The sequence below is a fragment of the Thalassophryne amazonica genome, chromosome 1 (assembly GCF_902500255.1).
Source record: "Thalassophryne amazonica chromosome 1, fThaAma1.1, whole genome shotgun sequence".
NCBI classification, from domain to species: domain Eukaryota; kingdom Metazoa; phylum Chordata; class Actinopteri; order Batrachoidiformes; family Batrachoididae; genus Thalassophryne; species Thalassophryne amazonica.
The window spans coordinates 107,637,180-107,664,535 of NC_047103.1; the positions used below are offsets into that span (position 1 = coordinate 107,637,180).

At 46.0% G+C, this 27,356-nt stretch overlaps 1 protein-coding gene across 2 annotated transcripts in view; it reads right to left on the reverse strand.

The window, feature by feature from the left end:
• The window catches only part of chrm4a (cholinergic receptor, muscarinic 4a), a 192,186-nt gene that overhangs the window by 89,519 nt on the left and 75,311 nt on the right, over positions 1 to 27,356 (reverse strand). For both annotated transcript variants that reach the window (XM_034173205.1, XM_034173199.1), the window contains exon 3: positions 4,286 to 4,475. In XM_034173205.1, the coding sequence (XP_034029096.1) occupies positions 4,286 to 4,475 (190 nt within the window). The remainder of the gene's footprint in view (positions 1 to 4,285; positions 4,476 to 27,356) is intronic.

Here is a 27,356-nt window from a genome sequence, read left to right on the forward strand (position 1 = left end):
TGAAATTACGTTCTTCCTTTTGATGGCTTTAATTTTGTCATATCATGATGAAAATGATACACAGGTCAAGCATGACAACCTCTTACAATTCATAGGGGCGTTGCCCATTGGCTGGGCAACATGCCTCAATAGCTCCCCCTTGAATATTTCAAAAACCCCAACTTGAAACATCACGTGTGATCACGGTTGGCCCCTGAACAAACCTGGCCCATCTGTTTGTACGCTGTCTGCCCCCTAGTGGATGAACCATCAACATGTCATAACTCCTTCAGGCATTGTGTGAATTGCTTGAAATTTTTACTGTATGATGAATGATTGCCACTGTACCCACATGTCCACATCTGGTCACAAGGGGATGCACTGCCCTGGGTAGGCAGTCGCGCGGAACGAGGGCCCATATATGACTGCTTGCCGTCCTAGTTATTATTATTATTATTATTCTCACTCTTGAAATCAAAATTGCGGCCTGTTCCCATACTCAAAAACTCACCAAACTTTCCAAAGTCGTCCGGCCGGATCCAAAATTCGATATTTTAGGGGCGTCGCACATGGTCACAGCGAAATCACGAAATAACGCCCCCTAGAAATTTACAAAATCCCCTCTGCTTTGGGCTTTTTTTTGTCGTAGCCTTACAAAATTCAGTACACATATTTACCATGCTAGGACGCATGAAAAAGTCTCTTACTGTCATGGTGAAATATCGACAGGAAGTCGGCCATTTTGATTTTAAGTTTCGATTTACGTTCCCACCTCCACCATAGCGCCCCTGGTGGTGGCGGGAAATGTCCTATTTTTACTTTAAGAGGTCCTGATGTCACATACGTAACCCAATCAACTTCATTCCACTTCTAAAACATGCAGAACAAATTGTTGAACGTAGGCGATGAACGACGTGAAGTTACGAGTAACGGTGTCCGTGTGGCGGCGTGCCGAATATTGCCCATTCGCCATGAAATTACGTTCTTCCTTTTGACGGCTTTAATTTTGTCACATCATCATGAAAATTGATACACAGGTCGAGGATGACAACCTCTTACAATTCATAGGGGCGTCGCCCATGGGCGGGGCAAAATGACTCAATAGCGCCCCCTTGAATCTTTCAAAACCCCCTCCCCTTAGGGTTTTTTTTGGAGTAGGGAGATGAAAATTGGTACACATGTGTGACTTGCATAGACGTACAAAAAAGTCTCTTGCACCATGGGTCTACTCCAAACAGGAAGTCGGCCATTTTTAATTTTCTTGTCATTTTGGCATGATTTCCACATGTTGTATTTGAACGAACTCCTCCTAGGGATTTTGTCCAATGCACTTCAAATTTCTTCCAGACCACCCAGAGACAATACTGACCAAAAGTTATCAAAAGCTTTTCTTTATGTTGAAAGGTGTGGCCGCTATGGCGCCGCCATTTTGACCCTTCACCATGGAACACTATACTTAAACAGGTACTGAAGTCACATAGTTAACCCCATGAACTTCCTTCCACTTCTAAAACATGCAGAACAAGTTGTTGAACGTAGGCGATGATCGCCGTGAACTTACGAGTAACGGCTTCTGTGTGGCGGCGTACCAAATATCGCCCTTTGCCATGAAATTACGTTCTTCCTTTTGATGGCTTTAATTTTGTCACATCATCATGAAAATTGATACACAGGTCAAGCACAACAACCTCTTACAATTCATAGGGGCCTCGCCCATGGGCGGGGCAAAATGCCTCAATAGCGCCCCCTTGAAAATTTCAAAAACCCCTCCCCATAGGGGTTTTTTTGGAGTAGGGAGATGAAAATTGGTACACATGTGTGATATGCATAGACGTACAAAAAAGTCTCTTGCACCATTTGTCAAACAGGAAGTCAGCCATTTTGAATTTTCTTTTTCATTTTGCCATGATTTCCACATGTTGTATTTGAACAAACGCCTCCTAGGGATTGATCCAATGCACTTCAAATTTATTTAACAGCATCCAGAGATGATACTAACCAAAAGTTATCGAAATCTTTTCTCTATGTTGAAGGGTGTGGCCGCTGTGGTGCCGCCATTTTGACCCTTCGCCATAGAACATCAAGTCATAATAACTTCTTCATGCTTTGCCTGATTGACTTGAAACTTCACATGTATGATGATGGTTGGCCCCTCACCACACCTGGCTCCTCTGTTTGTACACTGAGCGTCCCCTTGTGGATGAACCATCAACATGTCCTACCTCCTTCATGCATTGTGTGATTTGCTTGAAATTTGAACTGTGGGATGAGTGGTTGCCCCTATACGCACGTTCCCACATCTGGTCACAAGACAACACATTGCCCTGGGTAGGCGGTCGCGCGGAACGAGGGCCCGTATATGACTGCTTGCAGTCCTAGTTATTATTTGGGCCCGAGTAGGCAACGTCCTACGAGTACCCTATTGTAATTGCGCTGTTTATTATTATTATTATTATTATTTATTATTCTTTACACTTTTAAAATCCAAATTTCGGCCCTTTCCCATGCTCAAAAACTCACCAAACTTTGCAGCGTAATCTGGTCACATCCGAAATTTGATATTTTTGGGCTCGCGCACAAGGTCGCAGCAAAATTGCGAAATAGCGCCCCCTAGAAATTTAGGCGGTTGCGTGGAACGAGTGCCCGTATATGACTGCTTGCAGTCCTAGTTATTATTATTATTATTATTGCCACTTTTGAAATCGAAATTTCGGCCTCTTAACATGCTCAAAAACTCACCAAACTTTGCAAAGTCATCCGGCCAGATCCGTAATTCGATATTTTGGGGTGTCGCACATGGTCGCAGCGAAATCACGAAAAACCGCCCCCTAGAAATTTTCATAAACCCCCCCGCTTTGGGCTTTTTTCATCGTAGCCTCACGAAATTCGGTACACATATTTACCATGCCAGGATGCACGAAAAAGTCTCTTACTGTCATGGCGAAATATCGACAGGAAGTCGGCCATTTTGATTTTAGCTTTCGAATTTGAGCCAATTTTTGCCATTTTTGCCCATTTGCACTACTTACATTTGAACAAACTCGTCCTAGGGATTTCATCCGATCGTCTTCAAATTTGGTCAAAATCATCACAACACAATGGTGATCAAAAGTCATCAAAAGATTCTAATTAAGTCAAAAGGCGTGGCTACTAGGGGTCGTCAAACTTTGGCGAGCTTTTCGGAGTATGCCATTTCACTTCGAACGTCTGTCACGCCCACATACATCATCGTAGATCCTTCAAGCTTGCTGGTCATGATGAGGGCTCCGCCCTGAACGTCTACATATCTTAAGTTCCCACCTGCGCCATTGCGCCCCCCGGTGGTGGTGGGAAATGTCCTATTTTTACTTTAAGAGGTCCTGATGTCACATACTTAACCCAATCAACTTCATTCCACTTCTAAAACATGCAGAACAAATTGTTGAACGTAGGCGATGAACGACGTGAAGTTACGAGTAACGGTGTCCGTGTGGCGGCGTGCCGAATATTGCCCATTCGCCATGAAATTACGTTCTTCCTTTTGACGGCTTTAATTTTGTCACATCATCATGAAAATTGATACACAGGTCGAGCACGACAACCTCTTACAATTCATAGGGGCACCGCCCATGGGCGATGCAAAATGACTGAATAGCGCCCCCTTGAACCTTTCAAAAACCCCTCCCCATAGGGTTTTTTTTGGAGTAGGGAGATGAAAATTGGTACACATGTGTGACTTGCATAGACGTACAAAAAAGTCTCTTGCACCATGGGTCTACTCCAAACAGGAAGTCGGCCATTTTGAATTTTCTTCTCATTTTGGCGTGATTTCCACATGTTGTATTTGAACGAACTCCTCCTAGGGATTTGGTCCAATGCACTTCATATTTTTTTGACAGCATCCAAAGATGATACTGACCAATAGTTATCGAAAGCTTTTTCTCTATGTTGAAGGGTGTGGCCGCTATGGTGCCGCCATTTTGACCCTTTGCCATGGAACATCAAGTCATGATAACTCCTTCATGATTTGCCTGATTGACTTGAAACTTGTTTGAGTCTCCCATGTACCTTCTGGCAAATTGTGTCTGACATTCCACATCATCTTCCTTCTCTGTGCCTTATCAATTTGTATGTTTTTCCAAACTTGACAATGTTTTGTTGAAACACCCATTACCTCTAAAAGTGAATATGAGTAATGAATATGAGAACAAAAATGCTACAACTAAGAACAGCAGCGTTTACTAAATGCAACAATCCATGCAAAATAAAACAAAAAGAAAATTGCTGCAGCAATGGTGCACAAGTGCAAAGAGTCATTTTGATCTACCTGTGAGACTGTGATGCTGGACTGTGCTCGAGGCTGTGGCTGAGCTGATTTTGGCTCATCAGCTTTGCCGTTCTTCACAGCATCTACTGCGGTCATAGTTGATTCTGTGCTCAGTTTGGGAGTTGAATGTGGACTGGTTTCATTGTTGTTGTTCTGTTTTAACAGGTGTGTCTTCATTAAGTTGGGTATTCTGAAAGAAATTACAACAAACTGTAATGACATATTCCATAAAAAGCCCAAAAGTACCATATAATTTTAAAACAGCTTATAAAGGGCTTTCAGTTCTTCTTTGTCCATTTGTCTGGTGTGAGTCTCACACTCCCACCAGACAAATGGATGCCCACTGTTGCTGTTCTTCACCTGTCAAGCTGTCATTTCTTGCTTCTCGTCATCTGGTAAATACATAATTTAACTGCAGACATGAACCAAACATGAACCCATGGATGTTGAGAGTATCAAAACTGCTTATAAAAAGCTATGACAACATATTATCCTTAAATAAACAGTTTCTCTGTCCATTTCAATCCCATCAAAAATTAAGCAGAAGAGGTCCTGATTTGTATTTAGTTAACCCTCTGGGGCCGACGCCATCGTATACGACAGCTAAGACCAAGCTTTACTAAATTATAAATAAGTTTTGAATGATATGGGATAGAAATGTACTTTTTTTTGCTGAAAAGTTAACTCCGCGGACTTTCGAGCCAGCCATGGGACATCTTTGTACTCCTCATAGAAGCTGTGTGATGACGTGCGCAATGTGAGTGTCCAATCGGAATTGGTTCACCGTCACATGATTTTCCAAAATCCAATCGTAGGGCAGTTTTCCCTTACGTGAAAAGACAAAGATCATTTTCAGGAATGATGTGTTACTAGTTGGCCCATTTGAATAGCCCCCTGGGTGCTCCAATGAGTACATACTTTTAGTACATACTCAGTGCGCCCTGCGCCATTACGCACAGAGATCAGTGAAAGCAGGAGCACATGGAGAGCCTCTGATGACAATCTCAAATGCTCAAACAAAGATTGTGTAACTATCAGGAATGCTCCACTAGTTTGCATGTGAATGTTACTGGATAACTCTGTTGCTTTCTCTGCGTAAAACACTGTTTACCATATCAATGGACAACAAAATACATAGACCATTTTCAAGATTCAAGATTCAAGATGTTTATTTGTCACGTGCAAATATACAATATGTAAAATGCAGTGAAAAGTGTCTTTGTACCTACGCTGACAAAACAATAACAACAACATAGCAAAAGCACGCAATCATTAACACTAAAAAAGTAAAAGGTGCAATAAAAGTGAACTAATATACATATATATATATATACATATATATATATATATATATATATATATATATATATATATATATACGAGGGTAGGCTGAAAAGTTCTAAGGCTCACTATGATGCAGTTAATGCATTAACTGTATCATAGTGAGCCACAATAAAGTGGCAACAATGAAACAAAATTGTGCAAACATTGTGCAAAAAATGTGCTTAACAACAGTTAGGGCCCCTTCACAAATAGTACGAATAAGTACAAATCAGGGCGAATCATGGCGGAACAACTTGTATGAGTGAACCACAAAAACATCGAGCTGACGGGCAAATGTGAACGATCCCACTACAATGGTTTTGTGTACATGACAGTGTTGTGCACAAGTGTGGATGAAACCATCGCAGCGGGAACACTGTGAGCAGCTGTGATGTGTTGCACCACAAATAAAAAACAGCTGTATAATTAGTGAATATCACTGGGTTGATATAAATAATAAATAAAAGGGCATGCAATACAGAACCTTGTGGTTAAATAAGCCTGGTTAAATAAAAAAATAAATGCTACTCACGGGATTCGAACCTGCAATTTACAAAAGCTCTGATTACCAGATGGAGCAATATATGTTTTTATGTATTTCGACGTGAGGACAGCAAGCACACACACACGCATGTCCATCAACATGGTTCACGGACGTCTCACAGAGGTATCGAAGGATCGGAGTTCGTCCAGCCATGCTGAGTGCTTCATGTCAGCCAGTTATCGAAGAGGGGATTTTTAAACCATGTCTTCGGACAGAGTCGTCACAGGGGAGTTTAATTTACCGCCGCGGGTGGAGACACCGCACTCATCGATCAGGTAATTTACCAGCGCGGGGGGAGAATTACATGGTCAGCACCCCAATACATGTCCGCGAGGTCGCTGGACAGACGATATTTTTCAACTCATAAATATTTTGCCCTGTTTTTCTTAAAACAGAAAACAGATGACGAAAAACACCTACTGGTGCCTTTTGCTCTAAAAAACACCCCCTCCCTCTCTACCATCTGGTGTGACACACACACACACACACACACACACACACACAGTTCTAACCTCTGACACAGTCACTAAACACACAAACACAAACACACACACACAGTTCTAGCCTCTGACACAGTCACTACACACACAGACACACACGGGGTCATGTTCCGGTGAGGAGCATCTTGTTTCAGTGAGAGGCTATTTCTTTAATTAATCCAAAAAAAAAAAAGCTTTTTTATTTTAACACCTATTAGGTATTAACGTTAGTGGGGCTCATGGGATGTGATGCAAAAGAATCATGTGACACCTGGGGCTCTCGGTGCAAAGACTTTACCCTCCCTCCATTACATTAAAGAGGGGGTTATTTTTTAATCGCTCTTTAATTTAAGAATTAAAAATATTAAAGGGGTATTAAAATATTCGCGTTTAATTAAAGCATAACTAGATATTTCTGTGATTAGTAAATTAAAGAAATCCTTAAGAATTAAAAAATATTAAAGGGGTATTAAAATATTCACGTTTAATCAGTAAATTAAAGAAAACCTCCCACAATTGTGTAAAAGATATGGGTATTTTTTAATCGTTCTTTAATTCAGGAATTTAAAAAAACAAAAGGACATGCTTTAATTTAAGAATTAACAATATTAAAGGGGTATTAAAATATTAGACACTGTTTTAGATATTCAGCTTCAATTATTTCATAATTAGTTAATTCTTTAATTAATACATTAAAAAATCACCCATAATTACATTAAAAAAGATACAGATATTTTTTAATCGTTCTTTAATTCAAGAAATAAAAGGATATTAAAATATTCGACGCAGGTGGGAGTGGGGGGGAGGTGGGGCGTGGTTTGGAGGTGGGACTTGAGGCGGAGCTTGGAGGCAGGGCTTGGGGGGGTGGGGAGTGACCTTTGACCTTTAGGTCATAAATCAGGGGACCCAACCCTTTGATGTGACATAAGGTGGGTTATTTTTCTCTCTCACAGGACAGGTTGACTCTCGCTGTTCTCAAGCCAGATTCATCTCTGACTCTGAAGGCTTTGTCTCTGGCTCTCAGCAGCTTGTGGACATCACCTGTCAGCCATGGTTTCCGGTTGGCCCGGGTGATGATGGTTTTTGTGTGGGTCACATCATCAATGCACTTTGTGATGTAGGAGGTCTGTGTACTCCTCAATGTCAGTGTTGTTGTAGGTTGCTGCGTGTTTGAACATTTCCCAATCCGTTGTGTCAAAGCAGTCCTGGAGAGTAGAGGTTGCTCCCTCTGGCCACACTCTTACCTGCTTCTTAGCAGATCTGATGACTTTCATAGTTTGTCTGTATGCTGGCATTAGCATAACAGTGATGTGGTCAGATAGTCCCATGTGGGGGAGGGGGGTGGCTTTGTATGCTCCTTTTTGTGTGGTGTAAGCCAAGTCCAAGTTATTTTTCCCCTTGTTGGGAAATCAACATGCAGGTGAAATTTTGGAAGGACAGTTTTGAGATCAGCATGATTAAAATCTCCAGTGAGGATGATAAAACGTGTGCATGATAAAATGTGTGCATAACCACCCAGAAAGCCTTTTTTAAAATTGTGCTATTGGATACATTGTTAGTGCAATTTGATGAGGTTATTATTACCTCAAATCCAATACTTTATGCCTACCTTTAATTGGTTGTGAGGATGTCAAAGCAAACGGTTTTATTATCAAGCAAGATGAGATCATGAATGAAAAGATTATTTAAATTATTTGTATTTTTTACCATATTTGTTCAATTACTTCTAATTATAAATCCACAGCATGAGTCCCCATAGGCCCTCTGGGGCTTCATGTGTGCCTCATTGTGTGCCATAAAATTTTAGCCTGTGTGAAGCCCTTGCTGAGGAATGTTAAATACTGTATGAATTCTACCTGTCAGTACAGTTCAACAGCAACACAATTTGCATCCTCCAAAATGACAAAATAAGTCAACATCTTTCTCAAACTCATTGATGAGAAACAGATTGCACAACTGTTGTGTTATGGTGCATTAGGTTGATCCATGTGTTTTCACTATGATTGCTTTCTGAAGGTCAATGTGGTCAGGGCTGATCACTCACATGTAGTGCACAGAGTGTTTGCAGGACGGATAAAAAAAAAACAAAAACTTTTACTATCACCTCCAGCTGCACATCCTGTCCATTCAGTAATTACAGTTTTACACATCTGTTCTTGTGTCATTAAAGTTTTGCCCACTCACTAAAAGGGCAAAACTAAAAGGCTATGGTTAAGATTTTAATGGCACTACTACTCTGAGAGGTACTGTTTATCTAATCCAATCCTTTATTGGTACTTTTTGGAGTGAAGAATCAATTTAAGACATTGCTGGATTTTCAAAATACAATTTAACATGAAAATGTACAGCAGCAAACTGCAACAACATTGTTGTCAACAAATCAAGATGACATGGATCATATGGGGGGCTGTTACGATCATCAAACCACATACAGCCTCAGAAGAAGGGAAAGACAGAGTTAGAGACAGACACAGAGAATTCTCTATATTAAAAGCCAAGTGGCCTATGTATACGTGTATGCGTGTGTGCATGTATGTGTATAACTTTGATCACAAACTAGGGAGAGTTGACATTTGCCTTTTGGTATACTTATGTATTTTGGATCAAGGAGGAATGTCACCAGAATGGAATGTTGATTGAACAAATATTCTTGGAGAATCTATAGATATTTGGTAACAACAGTGAACAATGGACATTGATAACTACATTCTGGACTCACATGCCATTCCAGCAGGGGGCGGTAAATCATTGATATACAACCTCAATTCCAATGAAGTTGGGATGTTGTGTAAAATGTAAATAAAAACAGAATACAATGATTTGCAAATCCTCTTCAACCTACGAGGTCTATTAGAAAAGTATCCGACCTTATTATTTTTTTCAAAAACCATATGGATTTGAATCACGTGTGATTACGTCAGACAAGCTTGAACCCTCGTGCGCATGCGTGAGTTTTTGCGTCATTCGCCTGTGAGCAGGCTTTGAGTGAGGAGTGGTCCACCCCCTCGGCGGATTTTCATTGTCAGGAAATGGCGGAATGATTTGGGCTTTTTTTCCATCAGAAATTTTTCAGAAACTGTTAGAGACTGGCAGCTGGAAACCATTAGAAAAATTTATCTGGCTTTCGGTGAAAATGAAACGGGCTTGGTAGAGAATAAGGAGTGTTACTGTCGCTTTAAGGACGGCCCCCAGCGGCTGTGGGGCGCGCTGCGCTCTGCAGCTACCATCGACAGGCTGAACGACCATTTCACTTCTAAACGGATGGCTGTCTGGATCCATGACCATCGTGTGACATTTTTCTGGTTATCACAAGAGCTGGACATCAACCATTTTCCGTCAGATTTCACTTTTAACAAGAAGTTTTGTCATGGAAAGCCGAGCGGAGGCTTCGTGCGTCACGATGGATTCGTTACTGGAGCGAGACAAAACCACCTCCATTTTGGTCTCACAGGACGGCTTTGAGACAGCTGTCGGTGGTTTTTCCATCGAGTGATTATCCGAGAAATTGTGGATGTGCCTGGACATGCCAGAACATGTCCCGTGAGGCTTCATCATGGTGTTGCTTTGTGCCATGCGGCACCGCCACGATGCACGGAATTCCTCCGCACGTCTGTCTCAATGTGCCGAAAAAGTGCTGATGTCCACGTCTTTTCACAATTCCTGTGCTAGTCAGACGACGTCCCGGATAAAACACAGCGTCCAGTCCAGAACTTTCAGAAGAGGTCGGGATCAGCAGTTTATCCGGACATTCCACTGTTAAAGGAGATTTTGTAATGAAAGACGTGCGGACGGATTGGCGCATCAGTAGGCAGCCGGCGGGGCACACCGCCACAGGAAGAACACCTCTGTGTTGATAACCACTTGTAAAAACCAGGCGGCTTTTGATGGCTTTCAGTTGAGTGAGTATCTGAGAAACTGTTTAACAGCTGGACATGTTCCAACTTGTCCATAAGGCTTCCAATGGAGGTGTTTTTCCTGTGGCGGCGCGCCGCACCGGCTGCCTGCCAACGCACCAATCCGTCCGCACGTCTTTCATTACAAAAGCTCCTTTAACAGTGGAATGTCTGGATAAACTGCTGATCCCAACCTCTTCTGAAAGTTCTCTGTTCTCTCACGATGTCCTGGGTCAACAGAGGCTTAAATTTGGAGGTTTTCAGCTCGAAACAGGTTGACGACGGCGTCTCCGAGCGCGGCGCGATGTCCCGCTCCGTGGGAAGTCCTTAAGGCGACAGTAACACTCCATAATCTCTCGTCAGCCGTTAAAATTTCACCAAAAACCAGCTGAATTTCTCGAATGGTGTCCACTTCGATGTGCCTCACAGGTTCTGAAAACATTTTGATCAAGCAAAGCGCCAGTATCTCAGGAAGAAGTCAGACAAAGGAATTCCGACGAGGGGGGTGGACCACTCCTCACTCAAAGCCTGCCCACAGGCGAATGATGTAACCGACAGGCATAAAAAAACTGACGCATGTGCACGAGGGTTCAAGGTTAGCTGATGTAATCGCACGTGATTCAAATCCAAATATTTTTATAAAAAAATAAAAAGGTCAGTTTCTTTTCTAATAGACCTCGTATATTCAATTGAATACACCATAAAGACAAGATATTCAATGTTCAAACTGATAAACGTTATTATTTTTGTGCAAATATTTGCTCATTTTGAAATAGATGCCTGCAACACATTTCAAAAAAGCTTGGACAGTGGTATGTTTACCAGTGTGTTACATCACCTTTCCTTCTAACAACACTCAATAAGCGTTAGGGAACTGAGGACACTAATTGTTGAAGCTTTGTAGGTGGAATTCTTTCCCATTCTTGCTTGATGTACAACTTCAGTTGTTCAACAGTCCGGGGTCTCCGTTGTCATATTTTGTGCTTCATAAAGCGCCACACATTTTCAATGGGCGACAGGTCTAGACTGCAGGCAGGTCAGTGTAGTACCCGCACTCTTTTACTACGAAGCCACGCTGTTGTAACACGTACAGAATGTGGCTTGGCATCGTCTTGCTGAAATAAACTGGGACATCCCTGAAAAAGACATTGCTTGGATGGCAGCATGTGTTGCTCCAAAACCTGGATGTACCTTTCAGCATTGATGGTGCCATCACAGCTGTGTTAGTGCCCATGCCATGGGCACTAACACACACCCATACCATCACAGATGCTGGCTTTTGAACTTTGAGCTGGTAACAATCTAGATGGTCTTTTTCCTATTTTGTTCAGAATACATGACATCCAAGGATTTCCAAAAACAATTTGAAATGTGGACTCATCAGACCACAGCACACTTTTTCACGTTGCATCTGTCCATTTCAAATGAGCTCAGGCCCAGAGAAGGCAGCAGCATCTCTGGATGTTGTTGATCTATTGCTTTCGCTTCACATGGTAGAGTTTTAACTTGCACTTGTAGATGTAGCAACATACTGTGTTAACTGACAATGGTTTTCTGAAGTGTTCCTGAGTCCACGCAGTAAGATTCTTTACACAATGATGCTTCACCTCTCTCTTCACCTGAGTGTCCAAACATATGGTTGCAGGTCTGATGACAATGATTACAAAGTCAATCATTAACCTTTGACCTAGGGTGCTGTGGTACCAAGTGTACTTATGAACACCCTTGTGCACAAACAAGGTGTTTCCTATGGAGAAGGGCCTTTTGTCAGGGAGGTGACCAAGAACCCAATGGTCACTGTGTCAGAGCTCCAGCATTCCTCTGTGGATATATGAGAACCTTCTAGAAGGAAACCATCTCCACAAGAATCCACCAATCACACCTGTATGTTATAGTGGCCAGACAGAACCCATTCTTTAGTAAAAGGAACATGGCAACCCATCATATTCAAGAACACTTGAGGCTGTAATTGCTGCCAAAGGTACATCAAAAAAGCACTGAGCAAAGGGCACAAATACTTATGTACATATGATTTCTTTTTCTTTAATAAATTTGCAAAAAAAAAAACTTCTTTCATGTTGTCATTATGGGACATTGTGAGTAGAATTTTGAGGGAAGAAAATTAATTTACTCCATTTTTGAAAGGCTGCAACATAATAATGTGGAAAAAAAGTGTAGCACTGTGAATATTTTCCGATTTTTTTTTTTTGGAATGCCTCACTGATGCTTCTCTATTACCAATAGAATGGTACTGAATTCGGGAATTCTGACACCCTCAGGCATTTTTGTGACAAAGTTGGGAACTAGTCTTGTTTTGTCAGTTTGGGTGTGCTGAATTCAAATCTGCCACATGTCATTTACCTTTACGACCAAAAACGGCAAACTAAAAACATTTTCTGGCCTTCATAGAGAAACCTGGAATAGTAGTATGATGGATGAAAGTGAAAATTGGTTTTACATTGCTGATATACAGAAGTTAAATTGAAATATTCCATGTGTCTTTATTAAAATTGCATGTATGTGTTAGTCCAATAAAGCAAGCGTTGAGCTTGGCACAAAGAGCCAAGCCTCTGCAGTTGTTGTGGCCTCAAGAGACACAGATGTATTGGTTCTTCTTGTAGCTCATTTTTCCAACATCAGCTGTGACAAAATATGGATGATGGCAGGCACATCAAAGAAGCAGAAGTTTCAAAGGATTCAAGGATTCAAAGGATTCAAAAGAAGTTTATTGTCATATGCTGTCATATGCACATAGGAACATGTTCCCTGCACAATGAAATGTGTTTACTGCATTTTACCCATCCTAATTGCCAGTTAGGAGCAGAGGTCACCTTTTTGGCGCCCGGGGACCAGCTCTAGATGTATATCCCTGCCCTAGGTCACGAGCAGGGCTGAGCAAACCTTGACCGGCCTCATGACACTCTTAACAAACAACACACATAAGCCGGTCCGGTACATGAACACATATAAAAGCACACACAAGGACAGAATTGGGAAGAAAAACCTCCATTGCTGCTGTGTTGAACTCGCAGTACCACTGGAGAGCAAAAAAAAAAAAAAAAACCATAGCACAGAAAACAGTCATAACAAAACAAAAAAAACACAATAGACGACAGACAACAGCCGAGACTTGGATGTGTCCACTGTCCAGACAGACAGCCCGGAAAGGCCGCCCTTGAAGCGCCATCAGGCCTTATCTGTCCATCCTGGAGGGGGGGCATCCCAGTCCTGAATCAGTCCACCAGAGTTTCAAGGTCCCACAGTCAAAATCTCAGGACTGGGAAGGGAGGGAGGCAGTGGAAGACAAGGAGGTGGGGGAGACGAGGAGCGAGGCTATCAGGAGTGTTCTTCGGGGGGAGGATTTTATCCCAGCGGCCTTGAAGGACAGCTGGTGTTTGGGAACCAAATAGATATCCAGATTAACAGACGCCTGGCAGAATCCACAGTCTGAAACTTCAAAGTGGCTCCCAAATACATCTGAATAGAGGAAAGATGTGGTCTTACAGATGATCAAAGCGGTTTTCCAGTGCAGCCATTCTCCCCGAGATGGATTCCAATGTGCGGTTGACACCCGCCGACTGAGCTGACACTGCCCTTCCAATCGAATCAATCATGTGGGGCAGCCTGGATGGGCCAATTAACGCCGCCTCCACCTTCTTAATTTTCCGGTAAACCAGTGCTGCGGCCGCTCCACACAGCAGAAACCCGGTCACCACAGCTCCAAATAAGTAAACATCTTCAACGTCCTCCACAGACAATGTGTGCAGGCACATGACTTGCTACCTCCGCCAGCTGTCCATCACGTAACCCGCCACATGTGTCCCGGCAGGACAGGTCGGGTCCTCCGCTCCCGAGTGCCTTGTGGAAAAAAACAGTATCAATTGCGTTCAGAGACCACTTGATCAGATCCATTTTGCCGTTTTCCAGAGGAGCAGGGCTGGCAGCCTCACAGACAAAACATGCTACAGTAGCAAGAAAGTTGGGGAGGGAGGAGGAGAGAAAAATGCGACCGTCCCGACCGAGAGCAAGAAGGCAAAAAAAAAAAAAGTGATCCTTCTGCAGGTTCACCTACGGAAACCTTGTTACGACTTCCAATACACACAGTGGCTGAGAACCCAGGTAATGCTTTGCTCAATTGCTTGCCAGCCGTCCATGCTATCACAGGATGTGACACCACTTCATTCCTGGCAGGTCACTCAAAGAAATCTAGTTTCAAAGTTTTCATTGAGCACCATGATCTCCTGAAAGAACTTGGAAGAGGTGACGCCTGTACTGATGTGGAGGCCTTTATTTGCAAGGTCTTTAAAGCTGGCTTATGCACCTCATCAAACTATGCGAGGGCTTCTCTATTTGCCCAGGCTGTACCTCTGGAATCCTTACCTCCAAGCCAAGATGCTGTATCTTTTCATATCAAGAGGGCATACTATCAAGCAGCTGTATGGCTCCAAGCAAATCTACAAAGATCAGAACTACCTCCACAAGACACAATGGGTTGGCGAATTGAGAAAGATGCGCTTTTACCAGTTCTTGTTGTGTGGGCCGCTGAAGAGGAGGTACTGCTGGCCCACCACCAGAAGGCGCCCTGCCTGAAGTGTGGGCTTCAGGCACGAGAGGGTGCTGCCGCCTCAGGAACAAGCCGTGGTGACAGCTGTCACCCATCATCCGTGACAGCTGTCACTAATCAACACATCTGGTATAAAAGCAGGAAGACACCTCCACCAAACTGCCGAGATATCATCTTCATCTGGAGGTAATACTCTCAGCCCTTTTTGTGAGATTTATAAATCTGTTATTGTGAGTGTTCGCAGGAGAACCGGTCGTTTTTGCGGAGGCTGTGCAAGACGGCGCTCCTTTTCATCTGAGACCGCTGCAACGTGTTGAGTGAGAGGTGGAGGTGGCATTCCCACCATTGTTACTGGGTGTTCACACACCCACCCTTTGACTGTCTTTTGCTTTCTGCCAGCAGTACCAGATCCGACACACCGGGAAGGTGGCCATCTGGGGACTCCGGGACTTGGCGGCTCCAGTATTCCTCGGGTTCAGGTGGCGGTGGAAATCGTGTGGTTCCGGTTCGTTTCCAGACGGGCGTCTCTTATCGTCGAGCCTGCCCACACGACACCTTTATTAATTGACTGTTGCACATTCTGAATCTGCTGTGTTTGGTTGTGACATTCACAACAGTAAAGTGTTATAATTTGACTCCTTCCATTGTCCGTTCATTTACGCCCCCTGTTGTGGGTCCGTGTCACTACACTTTCCCAACAGGATATCTCGGCCAGCGTCATGGACTCCGAGGGGCGTCACCAGGCTGTTGAACAACCAATGGGAGAGCAGGGAGCGCAGGCATCTGCAGGAGGCGTGATTGGTGAGCTACAGCATATTCTCACCGCCTTTATGGCTCGAATGGATCAAATAGCCGAGCAAAACATCCTCCTGAACCGCAGGGTGGAGGCTCTCTCCGCGCAAGTGGTGGCGAGCGCTCAGGGCGCTGCTGCAGCTCCTCCTCCTGTCGATCCTGTGCTAGATATTAATGTTCCAGTGGTGATTCAACAACCCCTCCCACCATCCCCTGAAGCATACATAAGCCCTCCTGAGCCGTACGGAGGTTGTGTGGAGACGTGCGCGGACTTCTTATGCAGTGTTCGCTCGTCTTCGCACAACATCCCGTCATGTACGCGTCAGACGCAAGCAAAATAGCTTATGTGATCACTCTGCTTCGGGGAGAGGCACGCGCTTGGGCTACGGCGCTTTGGGAGCAAAATTCACGGCTCCTTCACACATACACTGGGTTTGTGAGGGAGTTCAGAACTGTGTTTGATCACCCTAACAGGGGAGAGACCGCTTCAACCGTGCTGCTGTCGATGAAACAGGGACGCCGGAGTGCAGCCGCTTATGCAGTCGACTTCCGCATCGCGGCTGCGAGGTCCGGCTGGAATAACGCTGCGCTCCGCGCCGCCTTTGTAAACGGACTGTCGTCAGTCCTAAAGGAGCACCTAGTGGCCAAGGATGAACCGCGGGAATTAGATGGGCTTATTGATCTCGTTATACGGTTAGACAATCGGTTGGAGGAATGCCGTCGGGAACGAGACGAAGGACGTGGCCGGGCGCGCGCCGTCCCTCTTCCTTCCGGGTCCGAGAAAGGTCCGCCCTTCCCACGCTCCCTGGCCTCTACGTCCCGTGGGGCGACAGCTCCCCCTGCTGACGAAGCTATGGACACGAGCAGGGCCACATTTAGACCACCTAATAGACAGAGGAGGTTTCCACGCGGGGCGTGTTTTGTTTGTGGCTCAATGGAGCATCAATTGAGCGATTGCCCTGAACGGTTAAACACCAAAGCCCGCCCCTAGAGACTGGGCTTAGGGTGGGCCAAAAAATTCACGTGGGACACACACATATTGCCGCACGACTCCCAGTTACAATCCTTAGTGGGGATTTAACCCTTCAGGCCTCAGCACTGGTAGACACAGGGTCAGAAGGGAATCTGTTAGACAGCAGATGGGCCAGGGAGGTAGGGCTCCCTCTGGTGGCGCTACCTACACCATTGCAGGTGCAAGCACTAGATGGCACCCTACTCCCTTTACTCACACACAAGACACCACCAGTAACTCTGGTAGTGTCAGGGAATCATAGGGAGGAGATTGAGTTTTTTGTGACTCCTTCTACCTCCCGTGTGATTCTGGGGTTCCCCTGGATGTTGAAACACAATCCCCGGATTGATTGGCCGTCCGGGGTGGTGGTACAGTCGAGCGAAACCTGCCATCGGATGTGTTTGGGATCCTCGGTTCCTCCCGGTTCCCAGGCTAAGGACCAGGTCCAAGTTCCCCCCAATCTGTCGGCGGTGCCGGTTGAGTACCACGATCTTGCTGACGTTTTTAGCAAGGATCGGGCACTCACTCTTCCCCCGCACCGTCCATATGATTGTGCCATCGATTTGTTGCCAGGCGTGGGGTTCCCGTCCAGCAGGCTGTACAACCTCTCCCGACCTGAGCGCGAATCGATGGAGACCTACATCCGGGACTCCTTAGCTGCCGGGCTGATTCGTAACTCCACCTCTCCGATGGGAGCGGGTTTCTTTTTTGTGGGAAAAAAAGATGGCGGTCTTCGTCCATGCATTGATTATCGGGGCTGAACGAGATCACGGTTCGCAACCGATACCCGTTGCCTTTGTTGGATTCAGTGTTCACCCCCCTGCATGGAGCCAAAATCTTCACAAAGTTGGATCTTAGGAATGCATACCACCTAGTTCGGATCCGGAAGGGAGACGAGTGGAAGACGGCATTTAACACCCCGTTAGGTCATTTTGAGTACCTGGTCATGCTGTTCGGCCTCACTAACGCCCCCGCGACGTTCCAAGCTTTGGTTAATGATGTCTTGCGGGACTTCCTGCACCGATTCGTCTTCGTATATCTGGATGATATACTCATCTTTTCTCCGGACCCTGAGACCCATGTACGGCATGTACGTCAGGTCCTGCAGCGGTTGTTGGAGAACCGGTTGTTTGTGAAGGGTGAGAAGTGTGAGTTTCACCGCACTTCTTTGTCCTTCCTGGGGTTTATCATCTCCTCCAACTCCGTCGCCCCGGATCCCGCCAAGGTCGCAGCGGTGAGAGACTGGCCCCAACCTACAAGCCGTAGGAAGCTACAACAGTTCCTCGGCTTCGCAAATTTCTACAGGAGGTTCATTAAGGGGTATAGTCAGGTTGTTAGCCCCCTGACGGCCCTGACCTCACCAAAAGTTCCCTTCACCTGGTCGGATCGGTGCGAAGCCGCGTTTAGGGAGTTGAAACGTCGGTTCTCGACTGCACCGGTCTTGGTGCAGCCCGATCCTGGTCGCCAGTTTGTGGTTGAAGTGGACGCCTCTGACTCAGGGATAGGAGCCGTGCTATCCCAGAGCGGAGAAACCGATAAGGTTCTTCACCCGTGTGCCTATTTTTCCCGCAGGTTGACCCCAGCAGAGCGGAACTATGACGTGGGCAATCGAGAGCTCCTTGCGGTGAAAGAGGCCCTTGAGGAGTGGAGACACCTGCTGGAGGGAGCGTCAGTGCCTTTCACGGTTTTCACTGACCACCGGAACCTGGAGTATATCAGGACCGCCAAGCGACTGAACCCCAGGCAAGCCCGCTGGTCACTGTTTTTCGGCCGTTTTGACTTCCGGATCACCTACCGCCCCGGGACCAAAAACCAAAGATCGGATGCCCTGTCCCGGGTGCATGAACAGGAAGTCAAGACCGAGCTGTCGGATCCACCGGAACCCATTCTCCCGGAGTCCACTATCGTGGCTGCTCTGACCTGGGACGTGGAGAAGACCGTCCGGGAGGCCCTGGCACGGAGCCCGGATCCCAGAACAAGACCGACGAACAGACTATACGTCCCACCAGAGGCCAGGGCTGCCGTCCTGGACTTCTGTCACGGGCCCAAACTCTCCTGCCACCCAGGGGTGCGTAGGACCGTGGCAGTGGTCCGGCAGCGCTTCTGGTGGGCGTCCCTGGAGACTGATGTCCGGGCTTACATCCAGGCCTGCACCACCTGCGCCAGGGGCAAGGCTGACCACCAGAAGGCACAGGGACTTCTACAGCCACTTCCTGTGCCTCACCGCCCCTGGTCCCACATCGGTCTGGATTTTATCACGGGCCTCCCGCCGTCCCGGGGACACACCACCATACTCACGATAGTGGACCGTTTCTCCAAGGCGGCCCACTTCGTGGACCTCCCAAAGCTCCCGTCGGCCCAGGAGACGACGGATCTCCTCGTCCACCATGTTGTCCGGCTGCATGGGATACCAACAGACATCGTTTCGGATCGCGGTCCCCAGTTCTCCTCGCAGGTGTGGAGAGGTTTCTGCCGGGAACTGGGGGCCACTGTAAGCCTCTTGTCTGGGTATCACCCGCAGACTAACGGACAGGTCAAACGGGCCAACCAGGAGTTGGAGCAGGCCCTCAGGTGCACGACCTCCGCACACCCAACGGCTTGGAGTGAACATCTGGCCTGGATCGAGTACGCTCATAACAGCCAGGTGTCCTCTGCCACCGACCTCTCCCCATTCGAGGTGTGTCTGGGGTACCAGCCCCCTTTGTTTCCTTTGGTGGAGGGAGAGGTCGGTGTGCCCTCGGTCCAGGCCCACCTGCGGAGATGCCGTCGGGTGTGGTGCACCGCCCGTTCGGCCTTGTTGAGGGCCCGGACGAGGGCTAAAGCCCATGCAGACCGTCGACGGTCCCCGGCCCCTACTTACCAGCCCGGGCAGGAGGTGTGGCTTTCCACCAAGGACATTCCACTCCAGGTCGAGTCCCCCAAGTTGAAGGACCGATTCATTGGACCCTTCCCCATCCTCAAGCTCCAACCCCCGGCCTCACTGCGGATCCATCCGGTCTTTCATGTCTCCAGGATAAAACCGCATCACACCTCGCCCCTCTGTGCACCCGGTCCAGCGCCGCCTCCTGCCCGTATTATCGACGGGGAGCCGGCTTGGACAGTTCGCCGGCTCTTGGACGTCCGTCAAATGGGCCGGGGTTTCCAGTATTTGGTGGACTGGGAGGGGTATGGACCCGAAGAACGCTCCTGGGTGAAGAGGAGCTTCATCCTGGACCCGGCCCTCCTGGCCGATTTCTATCGTTGCCACCCGGACAAGCCTGGTCGGGCGCCAGGAGGCGCCCATTGAGGGGGGGGGGGGGGGTCCTGTTGTGTGGGCCGCTGAAGAGGAGGTACTGCTGGCCCACCACCAGGAAGGCGCCCTGCCTGAAGTGCGGGCTTCAGGCACGAGAGGGCGCTGCCGCCCTCAGGAACAAGCCGTGGGTGACAGCTGTCACCCATCATCCGTGACAGCTGTCACTAATCAACACATCTGGTATAAAAGCAGGAAGACACCTCCACCAAACTGCCGAGATATCATCTTCATCTGGAGGTAATACTCTCAGCCCTTTTTGTGAGATTTATAAATCTGTTATTGTGAGTGTTCGCAGGAGAACCGGTCATTTTTGCGGAGGCTGTGCAAGACGGCGCTCCTTTTCATCTGAGACCGCTGCAACGTGTTGAGTGAGAGGTGGAGGTGGCATTCCCACCATTGTTACTGGGTGTTCACACACCCACCCTTTGACTGTCTTTTGCTTTCTGCCAGCAGTACCAGATCCGACACGCCGGGAAGGTGGCCACCTGGGGACTCCGGGACTTGGCGGCTCCAGTATTCCTCGGGTTCAGGTGGCGGTGGAAATCGTGTGGTTCTGGTTCGTTTCCAGACGGGCGTCTCTTATCGTCGAGCCTGCCCACACGACACCTTTATTAATTGACTGTTGCACATTCTGAATCTGCTGTGTTTGGTTGTGATAATTTGACTCCTTCCATTGTCTGTTCATTTACGCCCCCTGTTGTGGGTCCGTGTCACTACACTTTCCCAACAGTTCTCTTGTCCCTACCTTCTGTGCCACAGACTGTAATCAATCTTGTGACGTGGCTGCACCACACAGTGTCAAAGAAAGAACTGCAACTGCAAGAAACACAAGCTGCAGTGTTTCGTTGCCACACTTCAGGCAGCATTTGCCGAAACACAGCAGACTAGTTTTGGATGTACACAAAATTTTGATGTCCAGTTTGCGAAAGGAACCAATATAAATGCAATGTTCATCATGCAAATTAAACAAAAGCAGTTACAAAAATCAGATTTGTAAGCAGATGGGATACAGTACAGGACAATTTCAGAGCTCAACGCTTGCTTTATTGGACTAACACATACATGCAATTTGAATAAAGACACATGGAATATTTCAATTTAACTTCTGTATATCAGCAATGTAAGACCAATTTTCACTTTCATCCATCATACTACTATTCCAAGTTTCTCCATGAAGGCCAGAAAATATTTTTAGTTTGCTGTTTTTGGTTGTAAAGGTCAATGACCTTTAGAGGTCACCGGAGGTCACACAGACTTTTTAAGTTAGATTTATGAATTTAAGATCTTAGACTTGACAAAAGAGGGCCATTGCTTGAGTTAATTCATCACTTCAGTGCATCTCATTACTTATCAAACTGAAAAACTGGGTTCTGATGGGGCATTTTGGGTCAAAACGTTCAACGACCTCTCGATGACATGATAGCTTGTCATGTGGCAGATTTGAATTCAGCACACCCAAACTGACAAAACAAGACTGGTTCCCAACTTTGTCCCAAAAATGCTTGAGGGTGTCAGAATTCCTGAATTCTGCACCAGTCTATTTGAATCGCATGATCATCACATCTGTCTGTGTGATGCTAATTAACCACATTAGCACCATAATTCACATTTCAACAAAGTTGAGAAGGGAACAATTCAGGGGTTTAATAATAAAATACTTATAATAATAATACTAATACTTGTTGTGTGTTGGGGGGCTTGGCTGGACACTGTTTTGTTGGGTTTGTGTTTGTTTTCCTTCCTAGGTGGTCTGGGACTGACCTCTGGGAAAATTGTGCTGCAGAAGAGTCTCTCACCTCTGTGATGATTGGTTGCACCTGTTGCATCCTCGTGCGGCTCTTTATCAGGATGATCTGCAACACTTGTGACATTCACGTGCAGACTAAGGACTCTCAGCTGGTGTCAATGAAGAAATGAGGAGTTGCATTTTAAGCCAGCAGTGAATGAGGGGCTGTTTGCCTGAGATACAACCTTGTTATGACCTTGTATTGACCGTTGGGACGCTGAGGGCCGCTCCAGAGTTTGACATTACGTCTGTGAGGGAGGACTAGGGTAAGAGGCAAAAGCTGTCAGCACACATCAGAGGTGATTATCTTTAAAGGCTTATTTGTGAATATAATGTGGCGTTTTTTGCACAGCTAAATTTGAACTTGAAGAAATTGTCTTGTTTGCTCCTCGCGGCTGTGGTGTGCGGAATAATAAACCTACACAAGCCGTGAGCAGCTGTTCATCTGAATTAACTCTGAAACCTGTACTGAACGTGTTGCTGATAAGTGTGCCTTTAATAGCTTTCTGGTAATAGTATGGAATAATCTCACCTCTGTTCCCCCTCCACAGAGTACAGTTCTGGGAAGGGCCACCTGGGGGGTGTCGCCGGAAAACCTGAGTCCAGAACGTTCGGGCTCCGGTCCGTTGAGGCACTGAGAGAGCGCGCGGCCTCTTCACCCCACCAGTATTATTTAATTTGTATTTCTTGTACAGTACCGATGGGTGATTAGAAAATAAAATTGTTTCTTTGGGAGCTGCTTCTGGTTATTTAGCGCTGGGTTCAGTCAGACGCTGGACCGCTCCTTGAGCCGCGTCCCACACATAACAGAATTCTCCGGCCACAGCAGTATGGACCCAGCGGCAGAAGCAGCTCCATTTCAGGAGAGAGTCCAGAAACACCTGGAGATGATTTGGGAGCAAATACAGCACCTTTCAATCCAGATTAAGCAGACAGACGCCCGAGTGACGGAGCTTGTAGCGCAGGCTGTTCCGCTTATTGCGGCTGCAGCTCCGGTTCCATCAAGCCCGGGGCGGATAAGTTCGCCGTCTAGAGATTCGGCAGTTGAACCGGTTATTTGTCACCCAGAGCCTTATTCGGGAAATGTAGAGGCTTGTGCTCCGTTTTTAACGCAGTGTTCTTTAGTTTTTTCTCAGCGACCGGCATCTTTTTCTTCTGAGAGTAGCCGCGTTGCATACGTTATAAATCTGCTGCGGGGTGATGCCACTGTTGGAAACCTTCGATGAATTTTCCCGTGAATTTCGTTTGGTTTTTGATCATCCGGTGAAGGCAGATACATCGGTTCAGCGAATTGCTGAATCTCTGCCAGGGGGCGACGTAGCGCAGCAGACTATTCTGTGGATTTCGAATCTTTTCCGCACAGTCTGGGTGGAACGCTGCTGCTTTGGAGGGGGGTGTTTATAGACGGGTTTGAACGATTTCCTGAAAGACGAGCTAGCGGTCCGTGATGAATCGAAGGAATTAGATGAGTTGATATCCTTGGTTATCCGTCTGGATGATCGGATTAAGGAGCGTGGACGGGAGAGAGGGCGAGTGTCCAAGCGGAGTTTTGGGTCTCGGGGTTCTCCTCGACACAAGTCCGGACCGCCTCTTCTTGGTGCCACTGAGACTCCTCCGACAGGACCTCTAGCTCCTCTAGTGAAGGAGCCGATGAAACTCGGAAGGAATAGAACTGTTATATTGCCCCGGTCGACTGAGCAACTGGAAACAGCTCAGTGATGTTGCTCCAGGTGTTTTTTGGAGGGGTTGGGATGTAAATGGGAAAAAAATCGGTATTTTGATTTATGGGCACAGTATTTGTATGTAGTCCTGGTGGAGTGAACAGGCTGATCAGAGTTCGTTTGGACTCAGGTGAGTAGGAGTTTTTTTTTTTATTGTTTATAGTATTTAATTTTTTTTAGTGGGGTGGGTTGTTTTGTTTTGTTGGTTTTTATTTCCCTGTCCTCTAACCCCAACCTCACACATTTCTGACCATTTGTCTTTAGTGTTGTGGGGTGGTGCAGGTTGGTCACTGAGCATTCCCATGAGGACCTCTGCACCTGCGGGGGCGGTTGCGTTTTTCCTGTTGTCTTCACCGGCTCAGTAGTCCTGAGCCGATTGCCACGACGTGTCTGCCGATAGACTCTGGGCATGTTCCGGGGTCTTTCGGGGTGCTGGGGAGGTCAACGGGGCTTCCTGTTGTTTTTGTTTGCTCCTGGGGTGGTTTTTGGGGATCCCTGGGGGTTTGGGGTTTTTGTTTCCTCCTGTTTCCCCCGGGGTTTGATGGGACGGTCCTCTGGGGGGGAGGTTGGCTGTGGGGCCAACCGGCCGTGTTGGGCTGGGGTGTGGTTCCTGGGTTGTGGGGGTGTCTCCTGGGGTTTGATGGAACGGTCCTCTGGGGGATGTTAAGGCTCCTGTGTATGCCTGGGGATTCCTGGGATGCTCCACATGTTGTGGGAGGGCGTTGTTGTTTTTTCTTTTGACCTGTGTTCTGGTGTGTTGGGGGTTTTTTTGGGGGTTTTTTTTGGGTTTGTACGTTTTTCGTTTCTCCCCAGGGTTTGATGGGACGGTCCCCTGGGGAGGTGTTGGGGTGGGTGTTATGTTTTTTCTTTTGTTTTTCCCCGGTGTGCTTCCCTGGGGTGTGTTAGTGAGGTTCTCTGGGGGGGATGCTGGGGTTTTTTTTTTTTTTGTATTTTTGTTTTTTATGTGGGGTTGTGTTGGGACTCTTTTGGGGTTTTTGGGGGTGTTTTTGTTTTGTTGCCAGCCTGCCTTCCGGCCGCATTTCCTGGCCCTGTTGCCTGCTGTGGACCCTGTGGGCGTCGTTGCTGCCTGTTTCCTGTTTGGACCCCGACCAGGGGGCGGTTTTCGGGTCAGGTCTGTGCGGTCGCCGGGAGGCGTCCCACACATAACAAATACTACTACTAATAATAATAATGATAATAACAACAACAACAATAATAATAATAATAATAATAATAATAATAATAATAATAATAATAATGAGCCTAATTCACCAATATCTTCTTAAGAATCTTTTTAAGTTCCTTCTTAAGCTGTCCCTAAGAAGGTTCTTAAGGAAACTCTATGTCAGATTCATCAACATGTTCTTAAACTGCAGAAATGTTCGCAGCTGTGTTCTTAAATTGATAAATCTCATCTCCTCATAAAATGAAAGCACGCATGTTCAGTGTAAAGAGGAAACAAAATGCCAAAAGCAAAAGGAAAATCAATTTCAGTGCAGCAGACAAAGAGAAAAAAGAACTGTGGCAGTTCAGAGGAGAAGGTAATGCTGCATAATTATAATTCGTGATAAATTTTATTGTGTAAAAAAAGTATAAATTCAAAAAATAAAAGTACAAATTTGTATATATCGACACATCATAACAACACAAAAAGGGAAAAAAAAGATTTAAATCCTTGTGGTGTTACTATAATACAAATCAAAATTTTGTTTAAAAGCATCCACACTCGGCAAGGGAACCACATACCAAGGCAAACTATTCCACAGTATAATAGCTCTATTGCTACTGATTTTTTTTTTCCTTATATTCAAGCTAGTCCTTTCAATCTCAAGGCTCAGCCCACGGCCTCTAAGGCCAGCATATCTTCTCATTTCAAAGAAAGTTTCTAAATGAATATTTTCATGTCTATGTACGATTTTGTACATTTCAATTAAATCATCTCTAGTGTGTCTATCTTCTAAAGCAGGGCTATTCAACTGGTGGCCCGTGGGCCAGAACCAGCCCTTTAATAAATTTTGACCGGCCCGTGGCCCATCTACCGGTAAATAATAATAAATACACGATCAAAAGCCGCAACAAAGCGCATTTGCCAATTTTCTGCATTTTACAACACTTTGTGGCGCTTTGCGGCACGTTGAGTCCTTTACGGCACGTCAGTACTGTTTCCAAACAGACCCGTGTCACATGAGGGCATTGCGGGCACTGAACAGTTGGTGGCGGTAATGTACCATCTTGGTTTGCAAACCGCCAATAAACTTGAACAAAGAAGAAGACGACGATATCATGGCGCATTCAAAGGAGAGGAGACGTAAAGTTGATAATGAAAATAGAAGATTTAATAATGACTGGACTGATAAATATGTGCACATAGAAAATGCCAAAGGCAATCCTATGTGCTTGCTGTGTTATGACTGCTGTTCGGTGAATAAGGAATATAACGTGCGGAGGCACTTCATTACGACTCACTCCCGTTTTGACAATGAATATCCACCAGGTTCTGATGCTCGTCAAATACAAATAAAAGGACTTAATATGAACTACAAGCGAAGCACTGCAATCTTCTCTCGTAGCTGCACTCTGCAACAGAAGACAACAGCAGCATCCCTGCGTGTTGCGTGGGTTCTTGCTAAAAAGAAAATGCCGTTCACTGACTCCGAAACAGTTAAAGAATGCATATTAGCTGCCATCGATGAGGTGGTAGCGGACGACAAGCTGAAACAGCACGTACGGTCTTCACTCAAGTCAATCCCTTTGTCAGATACAACAGCTGCAAGATGAGTGGATGTTTAGCTACAGATGTTTTTGATACCTCTTCTATCTCAGTTGAAGAAAGCTGAATTCATGTCGCCGGCTGTGGATAAGTCACTGATAGCTCTGATACAGCACAACTTTGTTTGTATGTGCAGTTTTTCAATGGTGACTGTTCAAGGAGGATCTGTTGGGCCTAATTCCCTGGAAGGACAACAACAGGGGAAATAATTTTCCAAAAGATTATTGCTTTTTTTAAAGACAATGGACTGGACCTGGAGCATCTTAACCTGCTGGTTACAGATGGAGCTCCCTCGATGGCAGGAAGGGTCAAAGGACTGTCTGCACGACTGTCTGCTGTTGCACCAAAACTACAGTCTCTCCACTGTCTCGTTCACCAGAGTGTCCTCTGCTCTCAGCTTAGTGGTGAGTTGAAAAGTACCATGGACTCTGTGATTGCTGCAGTGAACTTTATCAGAGCAACATCCAGTCTTCAGCACAGGTTGTTTCGCAGACTACTTGCTGATATGTCAGCTGAGCACTCTGACCTACTTTTACACAACATTAGGTAGTTAAGCCAGGGCAATGCACTTCAGAGAGTCTGTGAACTGAGGGAGGAAATGATCACCTTTCTATGTGAATGCAAGCACAAGAAGGCTGAAACATTTCTGACAAAAATGTTGGATGAGAAATTTGTCTCAGAAATGTGCTTTTTAAGTGATGTCATGCATCATTTGAATGGTCTTAATCTGAGTCTTCGGGGGAGGGATAAAACAGTGGCTGATGTGGTTGAAAAGCTAACTGCTTTTATTAAAAAAAATAGACATTTTCGCATGTGAACTTAATGACAGGCTGCTGCACTTTCCCACACTTGAACACTTGAATTCATTAAGTCATCACAATGTGCCAGTGTCACA